Source organism: Alosa alosa, chromosome 1 (assembly GCF_017589495.1).
Source record: "Alosa alosa isolate M-15738 ecotype Scorff River chromosome 1, AALO_Geno_1.1, whole genome shotgun sequence".
NCBI lineage: Eukaryota > Metazoa > Chordata > Actinopteri > Clupeiformes > Clupeidae > Alosa > Alosa alosa.
The window spans coordinates 22,373,478-22,396,484 of record NC_063189.1 but is presented as its reverse complement, the minus strand read 5'-3'; the positions used below and the strand labels follow the sequence as shown (position 1 = coordinate 22,396,484).

At 42.4% G+C, this 23,007-nt stretch overlaps 1 protein-coding gene and 1 long non-coding RNA gene across 4 annotated transcripts; one reads left to right on the top strand and one right to left on the bottom strand.

Moving 5' to 3' along the window:
- Positions 1-154: 154 nt before the first annotated feature.
- Positions 155-21,502, bottom strand: pdcd4a (programmed cell death 4a). 3 transcript variants are annotated; one of them, XM_048248246.1, is made up of 12 exons: positions 21,290-21,502; positions 21,035-21,155; positions 12,785-13,084; positions 12,450-12,547; positions 10,304-10,417; positions 9,737-9,958; positions 9,532-9,629; positions 9,077-9,191; positions 3,293-3,401; positions 2,971-3,080; positions 2,651-2,790; positions 155-2,326 (listed from the first exon to the last, which is right to left on the bottom strand). In XM_048248246.1, the coding sequence occupies exons 2-12, from the start codon at positions 21,078-21,080 to the stop codon at positions 2,275-2,277; spliced, it is 1,404 nt and encodes a 467-aa protein (XP_048104203.1). In that variant the 5' UTR covers positions 21,081-21,155; positions 21,290-21,502; the 3' UTR covers positions 155-2,274. The 3 variants fall into 3 exon arrangements, with proteins under 3 accessions (XP_048104203.1, XP_048104213.1, XP_048104220.1); XM_048248256.1 differs by having other exon boundaries at positions 21,035-21,151; XM_048248263.1 differs by lacking the exons at positions 21,035-21,155; positions 21,290-21,502 and adding an exon at positions 15,410-15,489.
- Positions 21,503-22,687, top strand: LOC125297791. The gene is made up of 3 exons (XR_007194109.1): positions 21,503-21,742; positions 21,828-21,938; positions 22,336-22,687. It is a non-coding gene; the product is annotated as an uncharacterized LOC125297791 (long non-coding RNA).
- Positions 22,688-23,007: the final 320 nt, after the last annotated feature.

Genomic DNA, 23,007 nt, shown 5'->3' with positions numbered 1-23,007 from the left:
GTCAGACTACAATAACAGGAAATGGCATGCATGACGGAGTTTGAGAAACGACAGAGCTACACTTTTCTTTAGATTTCACATGAAGCTGGAAATACTAATTATAAACACTGGAATGGCTTACAAAACTGCAATCATTTTAAAACATCAGACACCATTCAAGAGCAATGAACTTTTATTGAAACAATTACAGTATAGAATTACTGTATTGGTAATGCTGGGATTCTGTAACAGTATGAGCTATTCAAAAATAATGCTTCTGCTTCAAAAAAAAAAAAAAAAAAAAAAAGTGTCCCATGAACAAAGTAATACAAAGATGGGGCTTATGTACAAAACAGGCAAGGTTTTTTGGTTATGACTTATTGACATCACATGCCAAAAGAGCTTGACACCACAAATGCATCTAGTAGATGGATTGAACTTTAACAGACATACTGGAAACAGTACAGTGATTTCTATTATCAGTTCACTTATTCAGAATATGTTGTTTGATAACTTTAAAATCCCACAGTGGAGAATGAAAAGATATTTAAACTACACACCTGTACCAATATATATATATTTTCTTCTGGTGGGTGGGACAGACCACAGCTTGTTCCTCATTGATTTTGAAGCCAGTCAGTGCCATTAAACTTAATCATTTTAGCCCAAGTATATGAATGTCTATGAAACGCGTGCGTGCGCATGCACACACACATACACACATACACACACACACACACACACACGAGATCAGCCCTCTTTAAACAGGCAGAAAAGAACTCACTGAAAGACAAACATTCTTAGAAGGAAAGGTCTTAAACGATGGGGAAGGGCTGTGGAATGCAGCCCATGCCTCAGTGATGGTGACTACCTGTTGAGTTTGACGTGCATTGCCTACACTACTTTGCTTTCCCCAAACCCCCAGGGACATGACCAATCCTAAAAGCTTACTACAGGCTGTTTATTGCTACAGGAGACACACACACTCGGGAAACATTTGCATTTTGTAAACAAGCATGGTGGTTGATGCAAATTATTAACCATTAAAAATCCACCACCCCCCAGCCCCTTTGCATCATCAAGGACTCGTGCACTGGAGAGCCTCTACATGCCGCTCAATTCACACAGACTGCTTCTCCATTTGGGGGGTGGTGTGTGTTTGTGTGTGTGTGTGTGTGTGGGAGGGGAAGGGGGTGCCTGCTCAGAATGTGTTTTTAAAATGTTACATATTTTTTGAACCTACAATTGGTATGTCAGATTTAAATTAATTAGGACTGTAAATAAGGATAGTATGTGAAATTACTTCTTTGTTCATAGCGTTCTCATAGGACGAAAATCCAGCATTCATTTAGAAAAGATGAAAATGGTGAGGGCTTCAGACCAAGTGAACTGACATACAGTTTACAAAAACAGATTTGGTTTGGATCTGGTATGTGATCTTCAGTAATAAAAAATACTATTTCACAGTTTGACATCTTATTTTGGACTGGGCCTTAAGGCCTTCTACTGACAGCAGTAATTAAATCAAAGAGGAAGAGCTGATCCCTATATAAGTGAATATAACACCCAAAGGTGTTAAACCATGGCCCAGAGATTGGGTTCTCAGGAACAAAGTACATTTTTAATGTCCAGGTGCATTTCTTCCATTCATTCATTTTTTTTTTTTTTTTTTCAAAATATGTTTAAGTGCTTTTTTGCGTTATACATGCAAAGCAAAGAACAGAACAAAACATAGAGGACATCACTGTAGCAAAGCAAACAGAAGCCAAGAAAATAAAACGAAAAAAAAAAAAAAAACAAAACAAAACAAAAAGAAAAACACCCTTAACCCTTCAAACCCTGACACCAGGGCCCAGAGTCATCCCCACCCTGTCCTCAATCATCCTCTCCCCAGCTAAACCAAGCCAGAGGCCTGTATCTCACACAACCCACACAAGGGAGCCTGGAGGGGCCACCAGCCCATTCCCAACAATACAAATGAGAAACCAAAACCAGTAAGGACCCACAAAGCCCTCTCCAAAACCAAACTTCTTTTTTTTTTTTAACAAAACAAAATAAAATATGAACAACACCGGAGAGAAGATAACGGAGGTGTTCCACAGGCTCTCCTTGAGAAGGTCGGCCTTCAGCTGCCGACATGGCTGGGGTGGATGTGTGGGGCGGCTGTGGATGGAGGTGGTGCTGCTGATGACAGAAGGCAGGAGAGTGGAGTCTGACGACACCCCTAGCCTACCCAGCCTGGGACCTGGGGAATGGGCTAAGGGGGTGGGAATGCCAGATCACACCGCCCCCAGTTTAGCTCTTGACGAGCCCGCCGTCACCCTCACTCACAAAGCGTTTACGCCCCCTGGTGGAGGCCAGCAATCATGTCAGTGATCACATTCATACCAGATTCACATTTGACTGCACTTCCATCTTTGCTATACTTGTCATTTATATACTATATTGTGGCAAAATACATTTCATGGTTAAATTTAGTGTACCTAAATCATGATCATGCAGCCTTTATACAGCAATGTTTTCTAGGTGATTATGCATTGACATAGATAAGTCCACATTTGCAAATAAGAATCAATCAGTCAATTTTCCATCATAAATCACAAAAGCTTAGAAACAATCTGGATTTGAAGTACTCTTTTAGACACAGCATATGGCCTTGTATGACACCAACCTGGAGGGACAGGCATCTCTCAGTTGTTTGGTAATGACGGACTCTTGGTAGCAGAGGTCCACCAACGACTCCATGATGGAGTGGGCATGAGGTACATCCAGGTTGATCTCTGGGAGTTCATCATACACTCTCTCGAAGCCCTGCGGGGAGAGAACAAGAGCATCTTGATGTCTAGTCCATTTCCATCACATGATATTAAACATGCTAGAAAGGTCTGCCATACTAATGTGTAATTTGACTAATTACAGCTAGCCACTCGAAATGAGTAAATTTTCTATTGGTGGTGATCAAGTGAATGAATTGTGTTCACACAAACTAACCCGATTCATCTGGTCCAGTGTGATCAAGCCCATTTTCCAAAAGGCCTGAAGAAGTTTGACCATCATCTGAATAGCCTTATCTCCTGTGGACTCCAGAACCATGATCACAGCCTGCAAAGCCCAGGTTATCAGTATGGATAACAGTTGATAACAAACATGTACTGCCACTGTCCAATTCCTTCACTTGCCACAGGGGCAGTGTTATGTATTTACTATTCAGCTGTTGCTACAAGAAAAACAATTTAATTTGTTCAAAGGTCAAAACTGGTATCCTGATAAAAGGAGGCAGTATTTTACCATACGGATGACATTGTTTTTTTACCCTCATATACAAGTTCATGGTGGAAGTGGGGCACCTCCAGATCTCTGAGGCAGCGCTCAGCCTCAGGTAGGTCCCCGGAGACCAGGTACTCCTTCAGCAACAGGTTCATCTGGAACACACAAACGGCCTTGCATCAGCACTGCGCACTTGTTTGCTTAGCGACCCAGACAATCTTATCTGCTTCGGCCCAGAGTACTTAGTGGCCTTCAGCTTTTTCAGATGTCCTCTATGGCGCACCAAGTATGCAGGAATTTCTGCCAAGAGGGAAGCAATAAATTGAAAAGGAGTCATTGTGGGTGGACATAATCACTGCACCCAAAACCACAAACTTCTTTTTGTCACAGCCCTCACCTCCTCTATTGAAGCGATTGTATTCTGAGTCACATTTGTTTTGTACATCTGTGTAGGTAGCCAGCATAGAGCATCTAAATGGGATTGAAATAGCACTGCTGAAATTGTGCATCAAATGCAGTGGGCCAGAATCACTTGCTGGAGGCCACATGATCATGCATTCATGGAGGACCCCACAGAGTCTGTCTGTAACAAATCTCAGATGCCTCTCGGGGAGCACCTCAAAGGAAGTACTGACCTCTTAAGAGGCTCTGCTTACGAGACCAGACCAGACCCCAACAATCCCTTGAAGAATGTGTCCCAAGGAGCAGAACCACCCCCCTCAATCCATCTTTCCAAAACATTCCACTCATCCTTTATTAATCAAGGCAGACGCCATTCTGTGCAATAAAGTAGTCAGGGCAATGTACTTATGCTTGCTAATCTAGCTGGAGTAGACAGTGTTTACTGTCTTATATGGGCACAGGAGGAGAAGATAGCTCTTAGACAGCCCAGCACTCAGATTAGGCAAGGAACATAGGACTACAATCTAGAGCTCAGGTCTGTCCACAGATGGCATTATGTGGCAAAACAGTGGCCAAAGCACAGGTCCTTCCCTTTTTGTTTCATTAGTCAACCCATAGGAAGTCGGAGTAGCCTCATTCTGGACATTCAGGGGTGTGATTGGCAAAGGTAAAAAAAAAAATGTACGAAGCTGTTTTTAAGCTACTGCACCAGGATTGTGTAGGCTAACCGGCTACAACACTAGTTTTAAAAGCGCACACACTAAATGGAGAGCTAAGGTTAAAATGCGGACTGTGCCTTTAAATTGGCGACTTTTTATCCATCAGCACAATGCTACAGTAGGCTAGTAAGACGTTTACTAAGTACGCCAAAGCTTTGATCTCTTAGCACCGTCACCATAACGTTACGTGTTCTTATGGTGAGATGGCATCCTGAAATATGTTTTAGACAAGGGGCGCAAGGTTCACCGAGGTGAAAGGCTGGACAAAAAGCGTAAATGACAAGGTAAACTAAACAATGTACCGTATTTTCCGGACTATAAGTCGCTCCGGAGTATAAGTCTCAATAGTCAAAAAATGAGTCATGAACAGGAAAAAACATTATAAGTCGCACTGGACTATAAGTCGCATTTATTTAGAAATGTATTTCACAAAATCAAAAACAGAGACTATGTAAATGGACCATTGAGGCCAAAAAGATTAATGTTAATGAAGACGAAGGAGTGAAGGCAGCCAAGAGGAGGGCCGGAAGGTCTAATTGTAAAGCAAAAGATTCACTGAAATAAAATGCCATGTGGTACACCAAAATTTAGCTAAAATGTGGAGAATACAATGCAATCAAGCATTTTGGGCAATGTGGAGTCACAAGCTGGCAGCAGATTAAATGTTCATGAGAGAGAAAAAGATGGTTTTAAAAGGACGTGACCGAAGCAAGCCAGGCATAGACCTATAGGCCCGAAGGTAATTGTAAAGCAATTTACAAAAGATTCACTGAACAAAAATGCTGATACAGTACATGAAAATTTAGCTACAAATGTGGAGAATGCAATGCAATCAAGCATTTTGGGCACAAGCTGGCAGCAGATTAAATGCTCACGAGAGATAAATAGATGGTTTTAAAAGGACGTGACCAAAGCGCAAACCAGGCGATCGGCCTATAGGCCCGACAGTAATTATAAAGCAATTTACAAAAGATTCACTGAACAAAAATGTTGATGTGGTACATGAATAATTTAGCTACAAATGTAGAGAATGCAATGCAATCAAGCATTTTGGGCAATGTGGAGTGAGAAGCCGGCAGCAGATTAAATGCCCATGAGAGAGAAAAAGATTTTAAAAAAAGTGCACAGACCAATAGGACGTGCAGACCAAAGCTGCAGCAAGCAGGTGATATTTAGAAATGTATTTCACAAAATCCAAGACCAAGAACAGATGTAACTGGATACATAGAGGCCAAAAATATTGAGAATGTTAATGAAGACGAAGGAGTGAATAGCGGCAAGAGGCAAGCCGAAGGCTGCTGACGAGTGCCCGCGCTAATTGTAAAGCAATTTACAAAAGATTCACTGAACAAAAATGCTGATGTGGTACATAAAAATATAGCTAAAAATGTGGAGAATGCAATGCAAGAATATATTGGCACAAGCTGGCAGCAGAAGAAATACTCGGCTGGCCACCTCCGAGAGAGCGAGAGAAAAAAATATGCGCATTTAAAACCAGGGCCTAAATTTCAGCATGGGATTGCGGGTATTGCGCATAAGTTAATAAGTATTGAGCATAATAATAAAAGTCCCACAACTCCATCATAATGAGAGAAATAAGGCATCCGCTTTCATTTATCCATGGAAGTGTGTTGTGCTGAAATGGAAACCTTATATAGCCAAAGAGGTCTACGATAGCCTAAATTTAGTTATTTTTTCAATTCTGCATGGTTTACAACCTGGCAGCAACAATTGTGTTTAAATGTAGGTTACTGCTTCAGCCTCTAGCAAGCTCAGAAGGGGGCGGCATGCAACTGGTAGCTTGAGAGCAACATGTTGGAGACTCGTGGTGTAAGACAATGACTTTTCATTGGCAACAATATTAAACCAACCAACAATATAAAATATTAAGAAGAGCTCTTTTATGAGTTAAATTGAAACAAAATTATTACTGGCCTTTATTTGTCTGAATCTGAGGCCCGGCTATAAATAGAATCCCGGCCATAATTTGAGGCTTTAGGTATGCACGTGTGCTTCAGGCATAGCCTACCTAATCTCTGACTGAAAGTGCACAGAACTTGTGCATTTGAGAGCGCTCTCTCGCGGCTAGACAGTTATGTTTCATGTAGGGTTCATGTCAGTTAATATGAATTAACAACATGTTCAATTATATATTTTTTCATATACAAGTCGCACCTCGGAAAATACGGTAGTAGGCCTAAGGTAGACAGGCTTTGTGGTTAAAACTATGAAAACCTGTAAGGTTAGTCTGTCACAGTTAACTTCAAGCACAGCTTACACGCGCAGCATCACGAGATTCATTATCGGAAAATCCTGACAGCGAACCCGATGCAAAGCCAAAACGAGAAAAAAAAACTTCACACATAATGTCTTTAAATCAATTTGTTGACCTGTACTGTTTCATGGCTCCTGCTGAGAAACTAGTTCGCCACACACACTCACACTGAACTTGAATCAAGCATTCTTCAGAACGCAGCTGATCAACGCGTCCCGACTACTTTCACTTTCAATTAAATAAACGGAATAGGCCCACTAGGCTACTTGACGGCGGCATGATATTCGGAAAGATGTGAAACACAAAACCCGTCGTCATTGTCAGCGGCCTGTTATAACAATGGCCTGACTTATACAGAAATATAGTCTACCTCTCACCCACAGACCACCCCCCCAAAAAAAAAAAAAACCGGATCTATACGAATTGTGTAGGTCTCATTTTCAAGTCGGAATTCCGTTTAAAAACGGAAGAATCACACCCCTGGGACATTTCTTGCTCAGGCCTGCTCTACTATCACCTTACAGAAGGGAGGTGTGGAGGAGGGTAGTCTACAAATCTGAAAGTGGACAGCCATATATGTCCACCATCTCAACTTTGGGGGGGGGTGCTGGCATGAAATTGAGAGGTAATATTTTCCAGAACTTTCCAAACAACCGGATCTTATCGGAGTAGCAAAGTGCACAAGTGTTGACCTGCTAATAGCCCCAGAGCAGCATTCTCAGATACCCTGGGGGCTTCATAAGATGGGTTCCACTGTAGCCCTATAGAGGCTGCTGAGTACAGGCAGGTTGGAGAGCCAGGAAATCACACTGGCAAAGAGGCTGGTACAGAGACAAGTTATGCAACCACAGAAATAGCTGGCTCTCCCCGCCTCCACCTCAGAAACAGAGCCTGGTAGGCCAGCTGGTAGCTTTTGCAGAGGCTGTCTAGGCTGCAGAGCGCTTGTTTGTTTTGGTGGGGTGCTCAGGTTAGGTTGTGCATGGAAGCCATGAGTTTGTTCAGTCTTTTGAGGGTGAGTGGACAAGGACAGCCCTTTGTTTACCACTGTATAGACCGGAAAGGACACCTCACTCGGAAAGACGGAGAGAGAAAATTCTGCTGACGTAAACATTCAACAGATCTGCCTGTGGCTTCTCTCCCTGCATGCATTTCACTCCTGTTTACATTACATAACAACAGAGCCATGGAAGCCAAATGCTGCACAAATGGTTTTCACTTAAGGCCGGGGTTTAAGATGAACCACACTAAAAGGCCCTATGAAACCTGTTTTTTCTTGTTGGTTTGTTTTGTGGGATTCCTTGTTTTCAACTTGATTATTATAAATGTACTAAGGACAAAGGCAACTGTGATTTTACATAAAGTTTTTATCTATCTAGGTGATTTTGTAATAGGGTTGTTAGGTAGCAATGCTAGTATAACCATAAAGACAAGTATAGTTTTATTCAAATGGCTAAACTGCAGAGATCTTTAAGGGGAGATTAACTGCCTTTTTAACTTCTGTCTCTGGTTCCTGGACTTCTACTGAGTCAGTATACCACCCGAGTTATAATAGTCTATGTACATTATAAGTCATTCTAAGAGACAGTTCTAGTCTAGGAGTTTCTGTATTTCCTGTTAGGTCACAATGCATAAACATACGTCCATTCATCATCACTGTGGCACTCTATCCGTTTTAAAACCACTGAACAAGTTGAAATTTACTAAGTTGATTCATTACCTTTGGCATCAGTGTCACTACCAGGTGCAGGCAAAAATGCATTTTGCACATGCCATTTTATTCTCCATTTAAATGACATTCTTGTTTTACCAATTTCCTGAATTATATGATTCGGCCTGGATTTCTCACACAGTGGCATTGGGCCTTAATTATGGTATGCCATATATATGCCATTTATTTATAACTACTTGCAGAGGTGAGGAAAATGAAAGAAAGTCCAGAAATGAAATGTCATGTCTGCAACTATAAGACAACGGCTAAGCATTCAATTGGTTTATGTGCATTAAGTTGATTTAAGCACAAACACATCTTTTTTCTTTTTGTTTATGTGCATTAAGTTGATTTAAGCACAAACACATCTTCAGACTTCACAGTATGAAGACTACCAGGACCAGACGGCTTTTTCAGTCCCCACCTCCATGTCCCAGATTAACAGGATTTGGGAAACCTCACACAAATCACTGGCTACTTTCCAGTTGTCAGTGAGAAATTTCTATCTGCAAGTAAGGTCATCGTTTCATCCCAATTCTGTTTAGTTGTTTTTTTTAAATGTTTCTTCATAACACCAATTTCATCCTCATGACAATGCTTAGACTTAGAGTTGATGCAGTCAATTATATGGTTCTCATATGGTCAATCTGGTTACATTTGGTCAAATGTGAACCTTCATATTCCCATCCCCACAGCCAGCGGCCGTTGTTCCATAAACTCCCTTACCTCTTTGATGAGATGTTTCACAGGTCTCTGGCCACCTCCCACTCCCCACACATTATCTAGCCTTACAATTTCCTTCTTCATGGAGAGGAGGACAGCTGCTCTGTCCAGCGCAGCTCTAGGGAGAGACACACACACACACACAGAGTTAACCACTGTTTTCAGCATTCATCCCATATCCCAACGGTCTGCGTTGGTCTACATACTTAGACTTGACAGATATTTGTAATTCAGACAGCATGTCTTTGAATATCATTAAATAAAGAGGAATGCAAGCCTTTGATTTTAGGCTCTATAGGCGAGAGCCAACAGGACCCTTCCTGGCATGAGGACACATCTCTCCTCATCTCACTCTAACGGTTAAGCTCTCAGCTCTGCCACAGATCAGTTATATGACATACAACACAGCCTTGTGTTAGATGGCACCTCCATGTACCAGCCAACCACTCTTGACTGACCTGGCATGGTCACAGTCCACTTTGCCTTTGTAATGGTCGAGGAAACTCATAGGGAGCACATGGTCAGCGATGGCTCTGGCTATGAACTGGCCCAACATCTGCAGACACAGCAGTGAGACCAGTCAGCATTCATGCGGAGAAAAACAGTTAAGCCCCATGGCCTTATCTTAAGCTTCCCATCTTCTGCTGCCTGAGGTCCTCCTACCTGTGTGGCATCAGGCGTGTCCAGGATGAGGTCAGGCAGTTCTTTGAGCATTCTGTCAAAAGCGCGCGCCATGTCGCGATCAGAGAGACTCTTTCCGGAGAGATCCGACAGCAGGCGCGAGGTGAGCTCCCTGTGGCTAGCTTTGCCTTCCAGAGACAAAGACACAGCCATTGAGGAGAACTCATACTTGTGTGGCCCTAAATTCAGCTCCTTCAGCAACATCTGAGGGGGACACATGGTCGAAAAAGCATATATATATATATATATATATATATATTTTTTTTTTTTTAAAAGCACATAAGGAAATACACATCCGCTCCTGCACACAGACGTAGGGTCTCAGTCTTAGGGTCTCAGCACTACCTTATGGGTTTATACAGTGTGTGTGGATGAGTTTTTCCAGTTCTTATTTGCCTGATGAAGATCTGCGGAGATCGAAACGTTGCCTTTTTAGAATAAATAATTTCTTGGAGCCCATATACAGTGTGAAGACCATCTCCTTCCCTCTCTATGTGTAGACAAGTCCCACTGGAGCCTGATGTGGTGTCTGAGGTTGCTGCTGCTCACCTGCACTTCTTTGGTGTCTCCGTGCTCAAAGTACTCCTGCACAATGGGGTTGACCATCTTCTCCAGCTCCTGCTCATTCAACTCTGGCACCACTTTGGCGAATATGGTGTCTCCCTATTGGTACATGCACACACACACACACACACACACACACACACAATGAAATGTCTGTGACTAATGGACAGAGACATTCTACTACAAAGCTGACATAAAATGTTGTATTTTTCATTGTAGCTTCACGTATGTTGACACTTCTAGGTTAATAATATGAAATGTCGCTGCAGTGAACTCATAAAAAGATGGCATGGTGAAACATCTGTGTCAACTGAACAACTTTTAACTCAAATACAAATGATAAGCTCTGAGGTAAGTGGGAACACAACAGCTGAGGCCCCCTTCCAAGGTTAAGGCAGAGAACACAGTTATCAAAGCTCTGATAGGAGTGATAAAATATGAGTGTTTTGTGTCTACGTATGCCTTTTTTACCCAGCAGCTGGAAACCAGGAGGAAATCAGAGGAAAGAGCCTCCTCAATCTATTGTTTTGACCTGCTCTGAAAAGCAAGGGCACTCTTTAAAGAAGGGAAGAGTCCGCTGCACTCTAAAGGGCTTGGTCGTTTCCAAGCCACTGACTCACTTTCCTGTTTTCCCTTTTCTTCTCTGAGGCAATAGCTCCGACGGGTTAGGCAGAGTATATGTTCCAAGTCGTACACACACACACACCTGGACGCATGAGGAATGAAAAGGTCCGAACAAAATAGCACACAAATATCGAAGGCTGGAATGTAGGTCTTCATTTCGAAATACAGCACATTAAAACGTACAGAATCAGCAGACATATGGGGGTTTCATGTTCTAAGTTCAAAGATAATAGCAGAGTGAACCATGGCTAGAGGCTCTATTTATTTCAGATAATATAAATATATGCATGTACTGTAAATATGTAACTGACAAGTAGAAAGAACCCTTTCCTATAAAACCTTGTGCCTGTGGAAGAAATGCACTGAAAACAGCTGTGGAATGAATCTAAAACATCTGAAATAGTCAGAGAGATGCACCCTGCACCTCAAACCCGACCACATCCGAGTCCATTGCAGCAAACACATAAATCGCTGTGAGCAATCCCAAATTGAGAGAGAAATGTGCTGAAATGAGGGCTGCTGAAACGGTTTGGTCGCTCACACACTAAATAGCCTCATACACTAATGTGACAGTGCGTGAATGCTGTCCATTCTTGCAAGCGCACAGAGGGCCTCTGGGACAGCCCCAGACAAACAGCACACACAGAGGGGCTGAACACGGCTGATGCCACCCTTGTCTGGCCGCACAATGTCAGCCTGCGATGAGCTTGTGTCTCTGCACTCAGCAATCAGCCGGCAGAACAGGCATCAGCAGGTTTGTATTCGGACCAGGCAAAGGATCTGACCCAACAAACCGGGGAAAACAAGAGTGGGTTGTGATGAGTGGTCAATTTCTTTCCACAACAAAGCTCTCCCTCAAACCAGCCACCAAAGCTCCTGCCACCTCCACAGTTACAGCAGAGGCCATATCTGTCGGGGGTCATCAGGCCATATAGCCTATAATATGTCCATATTGTATCGTCCATCGCAATCTTTTACTGTACACATCTTCAAATACAAATTAAGGGGACATCGCCCAACCCTATTTGACAAATTCATTTTCTCTAAGGCATGGTGCAACACTAAAAAAAATGGCCAGAGCCTACAATTACTTAGAATCTGCCCAATGGACATGAATGATCAAATTTATTTAAATTCTGGGCCAATTAATGATACTTTACCTTAGCTAAGCACTGTACGTACAAGTAAAACAGGAGTGGCTTGTCAACATGTGAATCTGACCAAGTTTGTTCATCTCTTGCAGTCCATCACACAAACCTGGTAGGCACGTGCTTCACTAAATAGAAACACGTAACCCATGGATCCCCATGATGGCCTCTACCCTGGGCTCCTCCTCCAGAGAGTGTCATTGTGCATCTAGCAATGCAAGATAGTAATAGGAAATGGTGGGACTATTACCATGGTAACTAGCATTTCCTAGCCATCGTGAATGTCTCACAAACACACCATTTGATCATCGAGGATCATTTGAGTGAGGGTCACAGTCTGCAGCGTGTCCATTACTTACCTGTGCAACTTCATCGTAGTTGGGGTCCTTGGCGTCTGGCTCCTCCATCTCATAGACCATACCTGCAGCTCCCCACACCCCCTTTCCTCCAGCGCCACCTAATAATAAGAGGAGAGGACCTCACTTCTGGATGGTGTTAAACAAAAATTAACACTTTCCCCATTAATAAACTAAAAGCTTTTTTTACATTGGACTTTTCTTCTAGTCTTAGACTGGGCTTAAACTATTAAAATGCATGCACCACAGCAAATACTAAAATTCTAAATGTCCTAAAACCTTAGGCTTAAATGCATAGCTCTCCAACTAGAAGGGTTGCACCATTCGCCAACTCAGACCTTTTTTAGGCAGGCCCCGGCCTTTGCCAGTTCTGGACTTGCGGTCATTGGCGTTGATTTTGCCCTTGGGGCTGTGGGGGTCAGCTCCCAGCTCGCCACTGATGGACTCTGAGAGCGACTCCCGGGTGGAGTCTCGAGAGGAGGACTTGCGCAGGCGGCGCTTGGCCTTGGCTTTGAGGCGGGCCTCGTGCAGGGCCTTCTCCTGTGGTGTCCAGTTCCCGTTCACCTCCGTCTCGTTTAGCAGCTCATCCCCGAGGGAGCCGTCCGCCTCGCCCCGCTCCTGATCGAAGGAAAACACACCTACAAGAGAGGACAGAACCCAGTGAGATTCACATGCTCAACTCCAGTCTAAAAAGACAGGACAAAACTTCTTGTGAAGCTCTAAGAAAAAAAAAAAAAAAAAGACAGCCAATCAGAATCAACCAAATTTCAGACGTCACATTCATCAACATGAGGAGGGACTTTCTGATCATTGGTTAGTTATCATTAGAGTTATCTTTATTGTTCCTGGTGTGAACAGCCCTTAATAATTAGGCTAAATAACATGACCTCCTTTCCTGATGTTTACGAACGGATTATTAGAAAAGCCATCGTAGTGAAACCAGCCTTTCACACTTAACAGACAGAGAGCATTTCCCAGTCAGTATTTTAGCGATTATTTTTTCGATGCATCGATTAATCTAACGATTCATTTTTTCAGTCCGATTCGATTCGATTCGATTATCGAATATCTCCCCATTAATTGACTAATAGCAACTTATACATGTTGATTTACATATCTGAATGAAAAAAACATGAATTCCATTGAACATTGACATTGGAATATAAGTTTATTGCTCTTAAGATTACAAAATAAAAGACTATACAAGTGCAAAGTAATGCATTCTTAGTCAGAGGTAGCATTCAGTTCAGTTCAGTAGTGTATAGGTCTAATTGAGTGCCTGTCACTTTAAGACGACGTTCGTGAGGGAATCCTTGCAATTAACATTAACACAGTTAAAACGCTGCTGATGTGTGGATGCAATTCATAACGTAGTTAGTTCAAATAACGGTTCGTACTTCTCCTTGGGACAAGCACTTTTGAGTCTTGGAAAACACTTTTCCCATTTACATCGGGATTTTGCAAACATTCAGTGTCAGAGTCAATAAAATGAGCCCTGCATGAATAACGAAATTGACAAACAGCTGTAAGAATGCTAAACTCAACATCCAAACAGTATTCTAACGTTAGCTTTGAGATACTGCTTGATTGCATAACTTTGCTAAGGTCTCATCACAACATAGTACATTGAGGAGACCAAACTAAGTAGAGTTAACTTTAATGCAGCAGTTTTGAACAAATTTGCACAGCATGGTCACGATGCTAAGCGGATTTAATATCAATTTAGCCCGCCGTGTTCTATGCAATGCTTCTATGTGGCAACAACAATCCTTCAACAATCGTGAATATTTTGTTAAATGCACATGCAGAGGAGGGGCAGCGGGCTTTTACAAGAGAGAGTGGCCGGGGCAAGGAAAGGCTGCGTGCGTGAAAAGCACAGCTCAATGATTTCGTGGCCCCCAGCCACAGATTAGTCAACGAATCGACGCGCATATTTTGCGTCAACGTATTTTTTGTGTCGACGTCATCGATTACGTCGACGCGTTGTCCTAGCGCTATATGCAACCCTGATGTAGTTACATTTCAACACTTACTGTAGCTGGAGGCATTTACAAACAACCTGTCAAATAATTTGCCACATGCTTTATTACTGTGCCACATAGAGCAATGGAGAGAACGGTGTTCACAATGGGCATGTTTCTTCATGTCTGTCCGCTCTCATTCACTCAGTCAACCCAAATGCAAAGCAACTAATAAACAATGTGAACCATATTTGTCCACAACATGGCCACACGCAAAAGACTGAAATGACAATGGAGCGTCAACATTACACAGCGAGGGGAAAAAGCACACAGGTCACACAACCATGACTAACAGACTGACTAAATGTCCGACTTCAGCAGGATCCTCTGCTCCACCTTCAAGGATCACATCCACTTTTATAGCCTTGTTTTATTAAGCTAGCCAAAGAATGGTGCAATACACTGTCCACCTGTCCAACTGGTCATCCATCCAGTGATAATGACGGCTCAAGGTTTCCTGTGTTTACCGAGCTAAAGGGAGAGACCGGGTTAAAGCTTTACCAGCAGAGGTCCGTGCGCCGTACTGGAAAGGTGGGGAAACACAAGCACAGCATGTGGGCCATACAGCATACAGTTGAAGGCTTGTACAGCTGTTTGTGAAATCTCAAGGCTTGCTGTGGTCTAAGGCCCAGACAAGCACAAGGTACCTCCACAGTGGACAATTTATGACCAAGACTAAAGGTTTCCACTGGGTATACAGGCAATTCTGGGCACAAATATAGCATGCACTCTGCACCTCTGTATGCATTTCAGTGGCAGTTGGCGAGACTACAGACATGTTTTTTTTTTTTTTTTGCGGGGATGGCCCTGGCCGACTGAAACGCTGCACCTGTGCCATGCGGTCAGACATTAACGTGGACGAGGATCACGTCCAGAAAACGGCGATCGCTGCTGGACACAACAGCAGCACAGAGACGCCTACACGGTCGCTACATGACTCACCAGCAAGCTCCATTCAGCAGCTACAGCACAACAAATGTCTTGCAGCACCGCTACCACTCAAGCAGCCCTTTCCAAACGAGAAAATCAACAAAAGCACTGAACTGATATCTGAGCCTGGAGCCAAGCAGGATGGGCCACATGCAGCAGAACTGCTGATAGGGCAATTTTCTCTCCCTCCGTACCACTAGAAGAAGGGGTGACTACATATGGCAGTGTAGGGCCTGCCAGCAGTCACATGGTTACTCCTTGTCAGCGAGGGACAAAAATCTCTCAAGCCGTAATGAATACCCCCTCGTCCAGCAGCAGACTTATGGCCTATAGATTACAGCCTGGCGTTTGGCAAGGCAGAGCAGAGCATAGAGGGGGAAGAGAGAAAGAGACAGAAAGAAAGAAAGACTCTAACTTGCCAAAGTGAGTCAAGCAGAGAAAGAGAAAGATCGAGGGAACGAGACAGAAAGACAGACTCTAGATTTCCCATAGTGAGTCAGTTTTAACTCCAGAAGAAACAAATGTAAGGCTTCAACTCTGACTTAACACAGAACCCAAAACAAGAGCTCTGCTGGATAGGACAGGCCAAGCTGAGCAATAGTTTCACAAGGAGCTATCCAACAACACTCTGCCAAAAGGGTGTATGCAAGCTAACATACATACTGTGCAAACACTGTTCTATGGAAGACACACATACATGATGATCAGGCGCGCACACACACACACACACACACACACACACACACACACACACACACTTCCTAAAAGAATGTGCTTCAACAAAGCCAGGACTTATTTTACATAAATACTAGGGCTGTCAAAATAACTGATTAATTTTGATTAATTAATTTGAGAAAAAATAACTGACTGAACTGAAAAAATAGTGCAGATTAATTGATTCCGTATGACCTTTAACCCTGAGCCGTTCTAGTCAGTAAAAATTAGACTGTAAAATGAAGGAGAGAGAAGAAAACGTGCTGCCTGGATCATTGATTGGAACATTTACTTTTAAAAAACGGCCTGATGGTGTTGATAAAAATAAAGTGTTGAAAATAAAGTCCTCTGCAATGTCTGCAGCAAGGAATTTGCATATCACCGGAGTTCATCAACTCTATAGTTGCACATCAATGCAAAGAAATAAGTGTTGACATTGAGGGGAGTGTGAATTTATGTTTGTGTCCCCTAGGTTATATCTGTGGCCTGAATTGCCTTGTATGTGAAAAAAAAAAAAACTTCTTCCCAAAGCACTTTTGAATTTATTTCAGCATATTAGGTCATATCATAGATTATTATGGCAATTATTTGAACAGTGAAAATAATAATAAAAGAGTTTTTGAACTTTAATGTCACTAATGGTGATTATTCAATAATTCATTTGAATTTAAATATTTTAAATACTTTCACAGCAAAAATTATATATTATATATGCGATTAATTTAGATTAATTAATCACAGAGTATGTAATTAATTAGATTTTTATTTTTTTTTCGATTGACAGCCCTAATAAATACATTTTAAGTACACGATTCTAATACCCACTGTGCTTTCCAGTAACCCAATGAAAAGGGGTGTACAAAAATAGCATTTTATTAAATTAGTCAGGTTATTTTGTTATTTGTCTGATTTAACAAATCTCTAAATGTTCAAAAGTTTAAGATAATATGCCCTCCCATGCTACACAAGCCTTGTTTCCTGTGACTCTGCATTTGCAAATGTGTGTTCCCTTTCCTTGTGGGCAGCCATGGCCTACTGGTTAGCGCTTCGGACTTGTAACCGGAGGGTTGCCGGTTCGAACCCCGACCAGTAGGCACGGCTGAAGTGCCCTTGAGCAAGGCACCCAGCACCGCTGTTGATGCAGGCAGCTCACTGCGTCGGGAATAGTGTGTGCTTCACCTCACTGTGTTCACTGTGTGCTGACTGTGTTTCACTAATTCACGGATTGGGATAAATGCAGAGACCAAATTTCCCTCACGGGATCAAAAGAGTATATATACTTACTTATACTTTAGAACTTTTTAAATAGCTCTACAATATGGTGAAACAGTTTTCACTGAAATTTGTTTTGCATCCCCAAGCAGCTTGTTCAAGAAAAATGAGAGTGTGTATATTTGGATTTTTCTTTGACCATATAGTGCAAAGGTCTTATGTTTATTATGACATGGCTACAATCCAAAAAAAACCCTCAAAAGGCATGTTCCCAAAAGGATATGAAAACAATTCTGATTGTTGCCCAGAGGAAAGTGACACGTTAGATGTCACAATCATCTAAATATTTCCACCAAGTTACAATAGAAGAGATCAATCCAAACCTGGACACAAGCAGGTCTGTCCAACACAAGACACACTTTTTTTATGTTGGGTACACAGGAAGCGGTCTTCACACACCGATTTTAACCACATGAGCACATGCCTTCCAGTCCTCTTACTGCCCTACCCTACTACTCTCACTGTAAACAACTCAAGAGTCCCTCCCCTCCCACTCACTCTCCAGAACAGCAGCCTGCTGGAGAGCTCAAACTCATTTGCTGAATGTCAACCTACAAAACCAGGCCAGAGTGCACACACAATGAGCACAGAGTGTAGAAGCAGGGAATAATAAAAAAACACTAGTCAATCTTGTTTTGGGATCACTGCAGCTCATTTTTATTTGCAGTGTTATTTTTTGCATAGTTCAAATAACAATGACTTAAGACTTAAGCACAGTTTGGCTTTGCAAGACCCTCCCAAAGAGTATAGAACTACCCACCATCCTTTGAAAAGCAAGATGTGTACAGCCACATGCCTCCCGCTCTGGACTCACTTGTAAAATTATGCTTGATCACCGCCTTTGAGTTAAACATCTACTGCATGCACTTAAATAACAAAACAGCCATGACAACAGATTGCCCATTTATCCTGGGGTGTTTTTAAAGATAGCTATCGTTGGGCTGGATGTGGGGGTGATGATTTTGAGTCCTAGGGCTGGCTGGGTGTGGTAACCAGACTCCGGAACGTGTGTCTTTAATCCGTGTGGAGCAGATAACCACCCACAGATTAGGCCGCCTCTGCACCTTCCCCATCAAGTGCTCATGTTGCTCTGGCCTTTGCTGGTGCACAAAGCGCTCTCCCACTACATGCACTGCAAGTCCATAATACCTGCAGTTAATCCAAGTGTCTGACAGTGGCATGCTGCCAAATACGGTACGCATATGAGCTGTTACTCGGTCAACACAGCGAACCTGGGGGTGGGGGTGACCCTCTGAAGGAAGTTAACCAACAAATGGCAACAGTATTCTCAACTGTCAGTGTCTTAACTACAGTAGGAAACTGGAGCAAAGCTCTCTGTTGGCACCTGGGAGCATTGGATCAACCCACTACCCTATACAAGAGCAGTGTGCTGTGCACTAAACTCAGAGGCGCAGCTCTTTGTCATACTGATACAGTCAGTCGTAGAGAGGGACATCACCCTTCTGCACTCTGCAAACATAAACAGTTGTCCTAAAAGCAGTCCCATAGAGGCATTGCAGGGTGTGGTGGGTGTGGCTGACCGGTGGTCTAACTGAAAAACACAGGGTCATGACCTGATGGAATACAAAAGCCTTCACAGATGAACACCACTGATGCATACATCTTCATATACTGTATGCAATCATCCCATGAATCACCAGCTCCTGGCCTTTAGATATCTTTCTATAGACATTATCAAAAATCAATTAGGGAAATGTTACAAAATGTTCAAGGCTGTTCCATTCTCTAGTTGCCCCCAGAAGACTAGACGTAGACGACTGGAGCAAGGGCAGCGTGTGACACACATTAAGCGTATTCATTAGTCCATGGGCAAATCAGGCTTGACATTTGTGTTTGTGCACGCTCTATTATGCTCTCAAGCATACATTTACCTCAGCTGTTACGCAAATGGTCTAAGCAGGTAAAATGGTGGGACACCCGATTGAAAAGTTGGAAAATCTAAATATTAAAAACAAACACAGTACAAAGTTTTATGTAAAAGTAATTTTACCACAAATAATCCAAAGGAACACAACAATATCTCCAACAAGAATAGTAAATTTGTACTGTGTTCTTTGTTGAATCTAGAACATAAGTTCGTACAGTTAAAGATTAAGCAAACTATGGCTGAAGACATGCACGTTTCAATTATTCAAGGATGAATTGCATTGACTCATGGCTTCTATGATTACATGTCAACACCATACCACCACCATTATCTATTTAAGCATGCCCGTCTATCTTTGCATAGGCCAAAACAAGTTCACTGATAGTGCCTAGCCAGGCCTTCAAGCATTGACCACATTAACGTTATAGGTTGGACAAATATAACACTGGGTGTGAAAGGAATACGCTTGTGACATTAAACATCAAAACGGAGCAACCCCAGAGTAACTATGCATCTGAAATCATGCCTAATGGTTGGTCGAATTACTACACAACATTGATCAATTTAGCAGCAGAAACATTACAAAATGTATAGTGCAATAAGATATATCCTTTATGTAACCAACGAGTACAAGGAGTGTACACTATGTTACGTTACGTAATCTATATTGGTCCGTATAGCGATATATATTCGCCTGCGTCACTTAATCCAGAGAGGCATGAGTAGTTCATAGCAGAGTGAATCAATTGTAAACAGAGGTACAAAGACACCCAAAAACATCGATATGTTGAACCATGTTAACATGTTTGAGTATGCTGTAGTAATGCACGATTTCAAGAACACCAACAGTGTTGCACAAAGAAGAGAAACAAACAAACGAGAAAGGCATTGCGGAAGTGAGTGGGAAGTATTACATGTGTATCACAGTGTAGTTATTGTTCATATTAACACCCCAACTAGAGCTGCCGCACATACTGTAACGTCAATTTCTTAGGTACAATCAACAAGGGTTGTGTTAAATTGCTTGCTCCAAATGGTAAAGGTCAGAACACATTTGGTGATTTGACAAAGGGGCGTGGAATAAAAATGTTTCGACCACAAAGCTGAGCTAGTTTCACTTCTACATAAACAATATGGTCAAAAATAGTCTAGAGCCAGGTCAATGAAATGACCGTAAGCTCGGAACTTGACATGAAATGAGCCCCAGTTAAGAACATTTACCAGCCTGCACAGCTTATGGTAATTCAAACGTTCTCCTGTTGACTGATGTGAAGAATGCTGCTACAACGACAGCTAATTGCATCAAGATTCAAGTGCGATCTTGCATTGACAATTTTACTCAACACTGGCAGAGACGGCAAAAAAACACAAACACAACTAGATGAAGGTAATATTCATCGAACGGTCCAGCCTACCGAAAGGGTTAAATCACCAAGCATGTTCTTGCACGTATTTTAACAGACGAAAACTGAGAAATGCTCTAAATAATAATGCACATATGAATTTTAAGGAAATGCAGATGCACTCGTTGCCTTTGGTGTGTGTTAAGATCACAGCTGACACCCCAAATGTTCGAGCAATCTAAACAGTCGATGTATGCGAGCACATGGTGGAGAGTGCATGCAACTGCAGCCCAACCTCTCCGAGACAATGGCTGGAGATTAATGTAATATTAGCGTAGGAGCATATATCTCATTCATGCACACCTCTAGACATGTCAGAGAGAAGACACACATGCTATATATGATTTAAAATAGGCTCACCATCGTGCTGAGCAGCTCCAGTCCAAGTCTCGACTTCGGTCGCCATTGCGTTCGATGCAAGCTAGCTGCTGACCGCGTGCTTGTTTATTGCTTGCTAGTTGCTTGCACTTCCAGCGTCTACCTGTCATAAAAATAAATGGTAATGTTATGTTCGCAGTTTTCATCATAATAACTCACTTATATGTTATAGTTACGATGCATGTTTTCGTGAAAATGGCAAACATTTCCATGTAAAACCTCATTTAACCACCTCACCTTTTCCTTAAACTCGACAAACAAATCGCACGTTTGGTGTTCTCCACAAATTATAAATGTTAGCCAGCTAGCTTACGTCCCTGAGCTATTTCACAAAACACAAATATATACTTAAATCAAACAAATGATTTACACTTGTGAACTACAACTAATTAAGCATTGATGTGGGGCAGAAGAACACTAGTAGATCGTGCACATTTCAAGACTGCGCTCTAGCAATACAAACAAAGTCTGTTTTTAACTTTGGAACGTCTGGAGAATATCACGTGGGGACAATGTGGATGGGGAGTGGTTGAAATAGGGGCAGGGACTTTGAAGTCCCGCCCAGTCAAATCGTAAGAAAACACAACGTGCTCAAAATAAATAAGTTAACGCTAAATATCGTCGTATTGTGATAGTTAGCCTTCTACCACCATGTCTATTTGTCGTCCCTCCAACTGAAGTGAGACCCAGGTATGTCTGATACATGAATAGCCTACCAAATAATTGTCTCTTGCATATCATAATCAAACCATCCCAGCAGTTGCCATTTACTTAGCCTAGGCTACAGTGCACATGAAGCAGACGGGCTGCATTAGGTCCACTGAGTGGACTCCACTCCATACAATCTATGAAGTCATGGTCAGGATGAAGGATAAGGGAGTTAACGGTTGGTATTAAACGCTCAGCTTGCCTTTGGTTTCTGAAGTAGGCTACCACAATAACCTAGAGTAAATTCATAATTTGTGATTGGTTTTACTGGGGGATGCATGCGCTGTCTCAATCTGCAGCATTCCATCTCCAGATGACATGTTGCATGTTTTAAAATGTGGTGTTGTTTACATATTGGATTTAATAATAAATTAATAGATTTAAGGTATTTGGCTTACTCCATCAATTGTGTGGATAATTCAACAAAACATTTTACAAAGGAGGTTGATCTCATCCAAAACCCGGTCCATGTATAGGCGCCCCACAGGGTTGTGTCAATCTGTAAAACTCCTGAAGTTTGCAAATGACACCAACGTCATTGGTTTGATTCAGGATGATGATGAGTCTTCTTATAGGCCGGAGGTGGAACAGCTGGTCCAGTGGTGCAGTCAGAACCACCTGGAGGATCATTGGAGCTGACCTTCCCTCCACCCAGGACCTGTACTGGTCCAGGGTCAGGAAAAAGGGCAGCAAAAATCTCTACAGACCCCTCACATCCTGTCACAAACTGTTCAACCTCCTTCCCTCTGGTAGGCGATACAGGGCACTGTTAGCCAAAACCAGCCGATACAAAGACAGCTTCTTCCCCCAAGCAGTAACTGAACTCTCAGAAATACCCCCCACCCTTACACTGAACAAAGTCAATCAACACTGTTCTGCTCATCTACCTCATGTGTACTTCAATCTTACAGTTACAATATTGTTATTAATACATTATCATTGCACTGAACTGCCTTGCACTATATTTATATTTAATCTTAAACCTCAGTCTATACTGATATTGCAATTGTATATTGCATCTTGCCTGTGACTGTTGAGGTGTCCACGACCATGGCACCTTTGACAGGGACAACAAGGAGGCGGACATGAATTTCCCCTTGGGGATCAATAAAGTATCTATCTATCTATCTATCTACATCCCTAGCCACAATCCCTAGCCCCCACCCCTCACCCCGGACAATTGTATTACCCCATCCCACCCATGGTGTCTATTTATTTGCAAATATACATAGTGTATTTATTCTTAG

Coding starts and splice junctions, on each gene's coding strand:
- pdcd4a (XM_048248246.1), bottom strand. CDS start 21,080: ATGGCGACCGAAGTCGAGACTTGGACTGGAGCTGCTCAGCACGATG. Junction 12,548..12,784: donor CCGGGGCCTGCCTAAAAAAG/GTCTGAGTTGGC, acceptor TCTTATTATTAG/GTGGCGCTGGAGGAAAGGGG. Junction 10,418..12,449: donor ACTACGATGAAGTTGCACAG/GTAAGTAATGGA, acceptor ATGTACCAATAG/GGAGACACCATATTCGCCAA.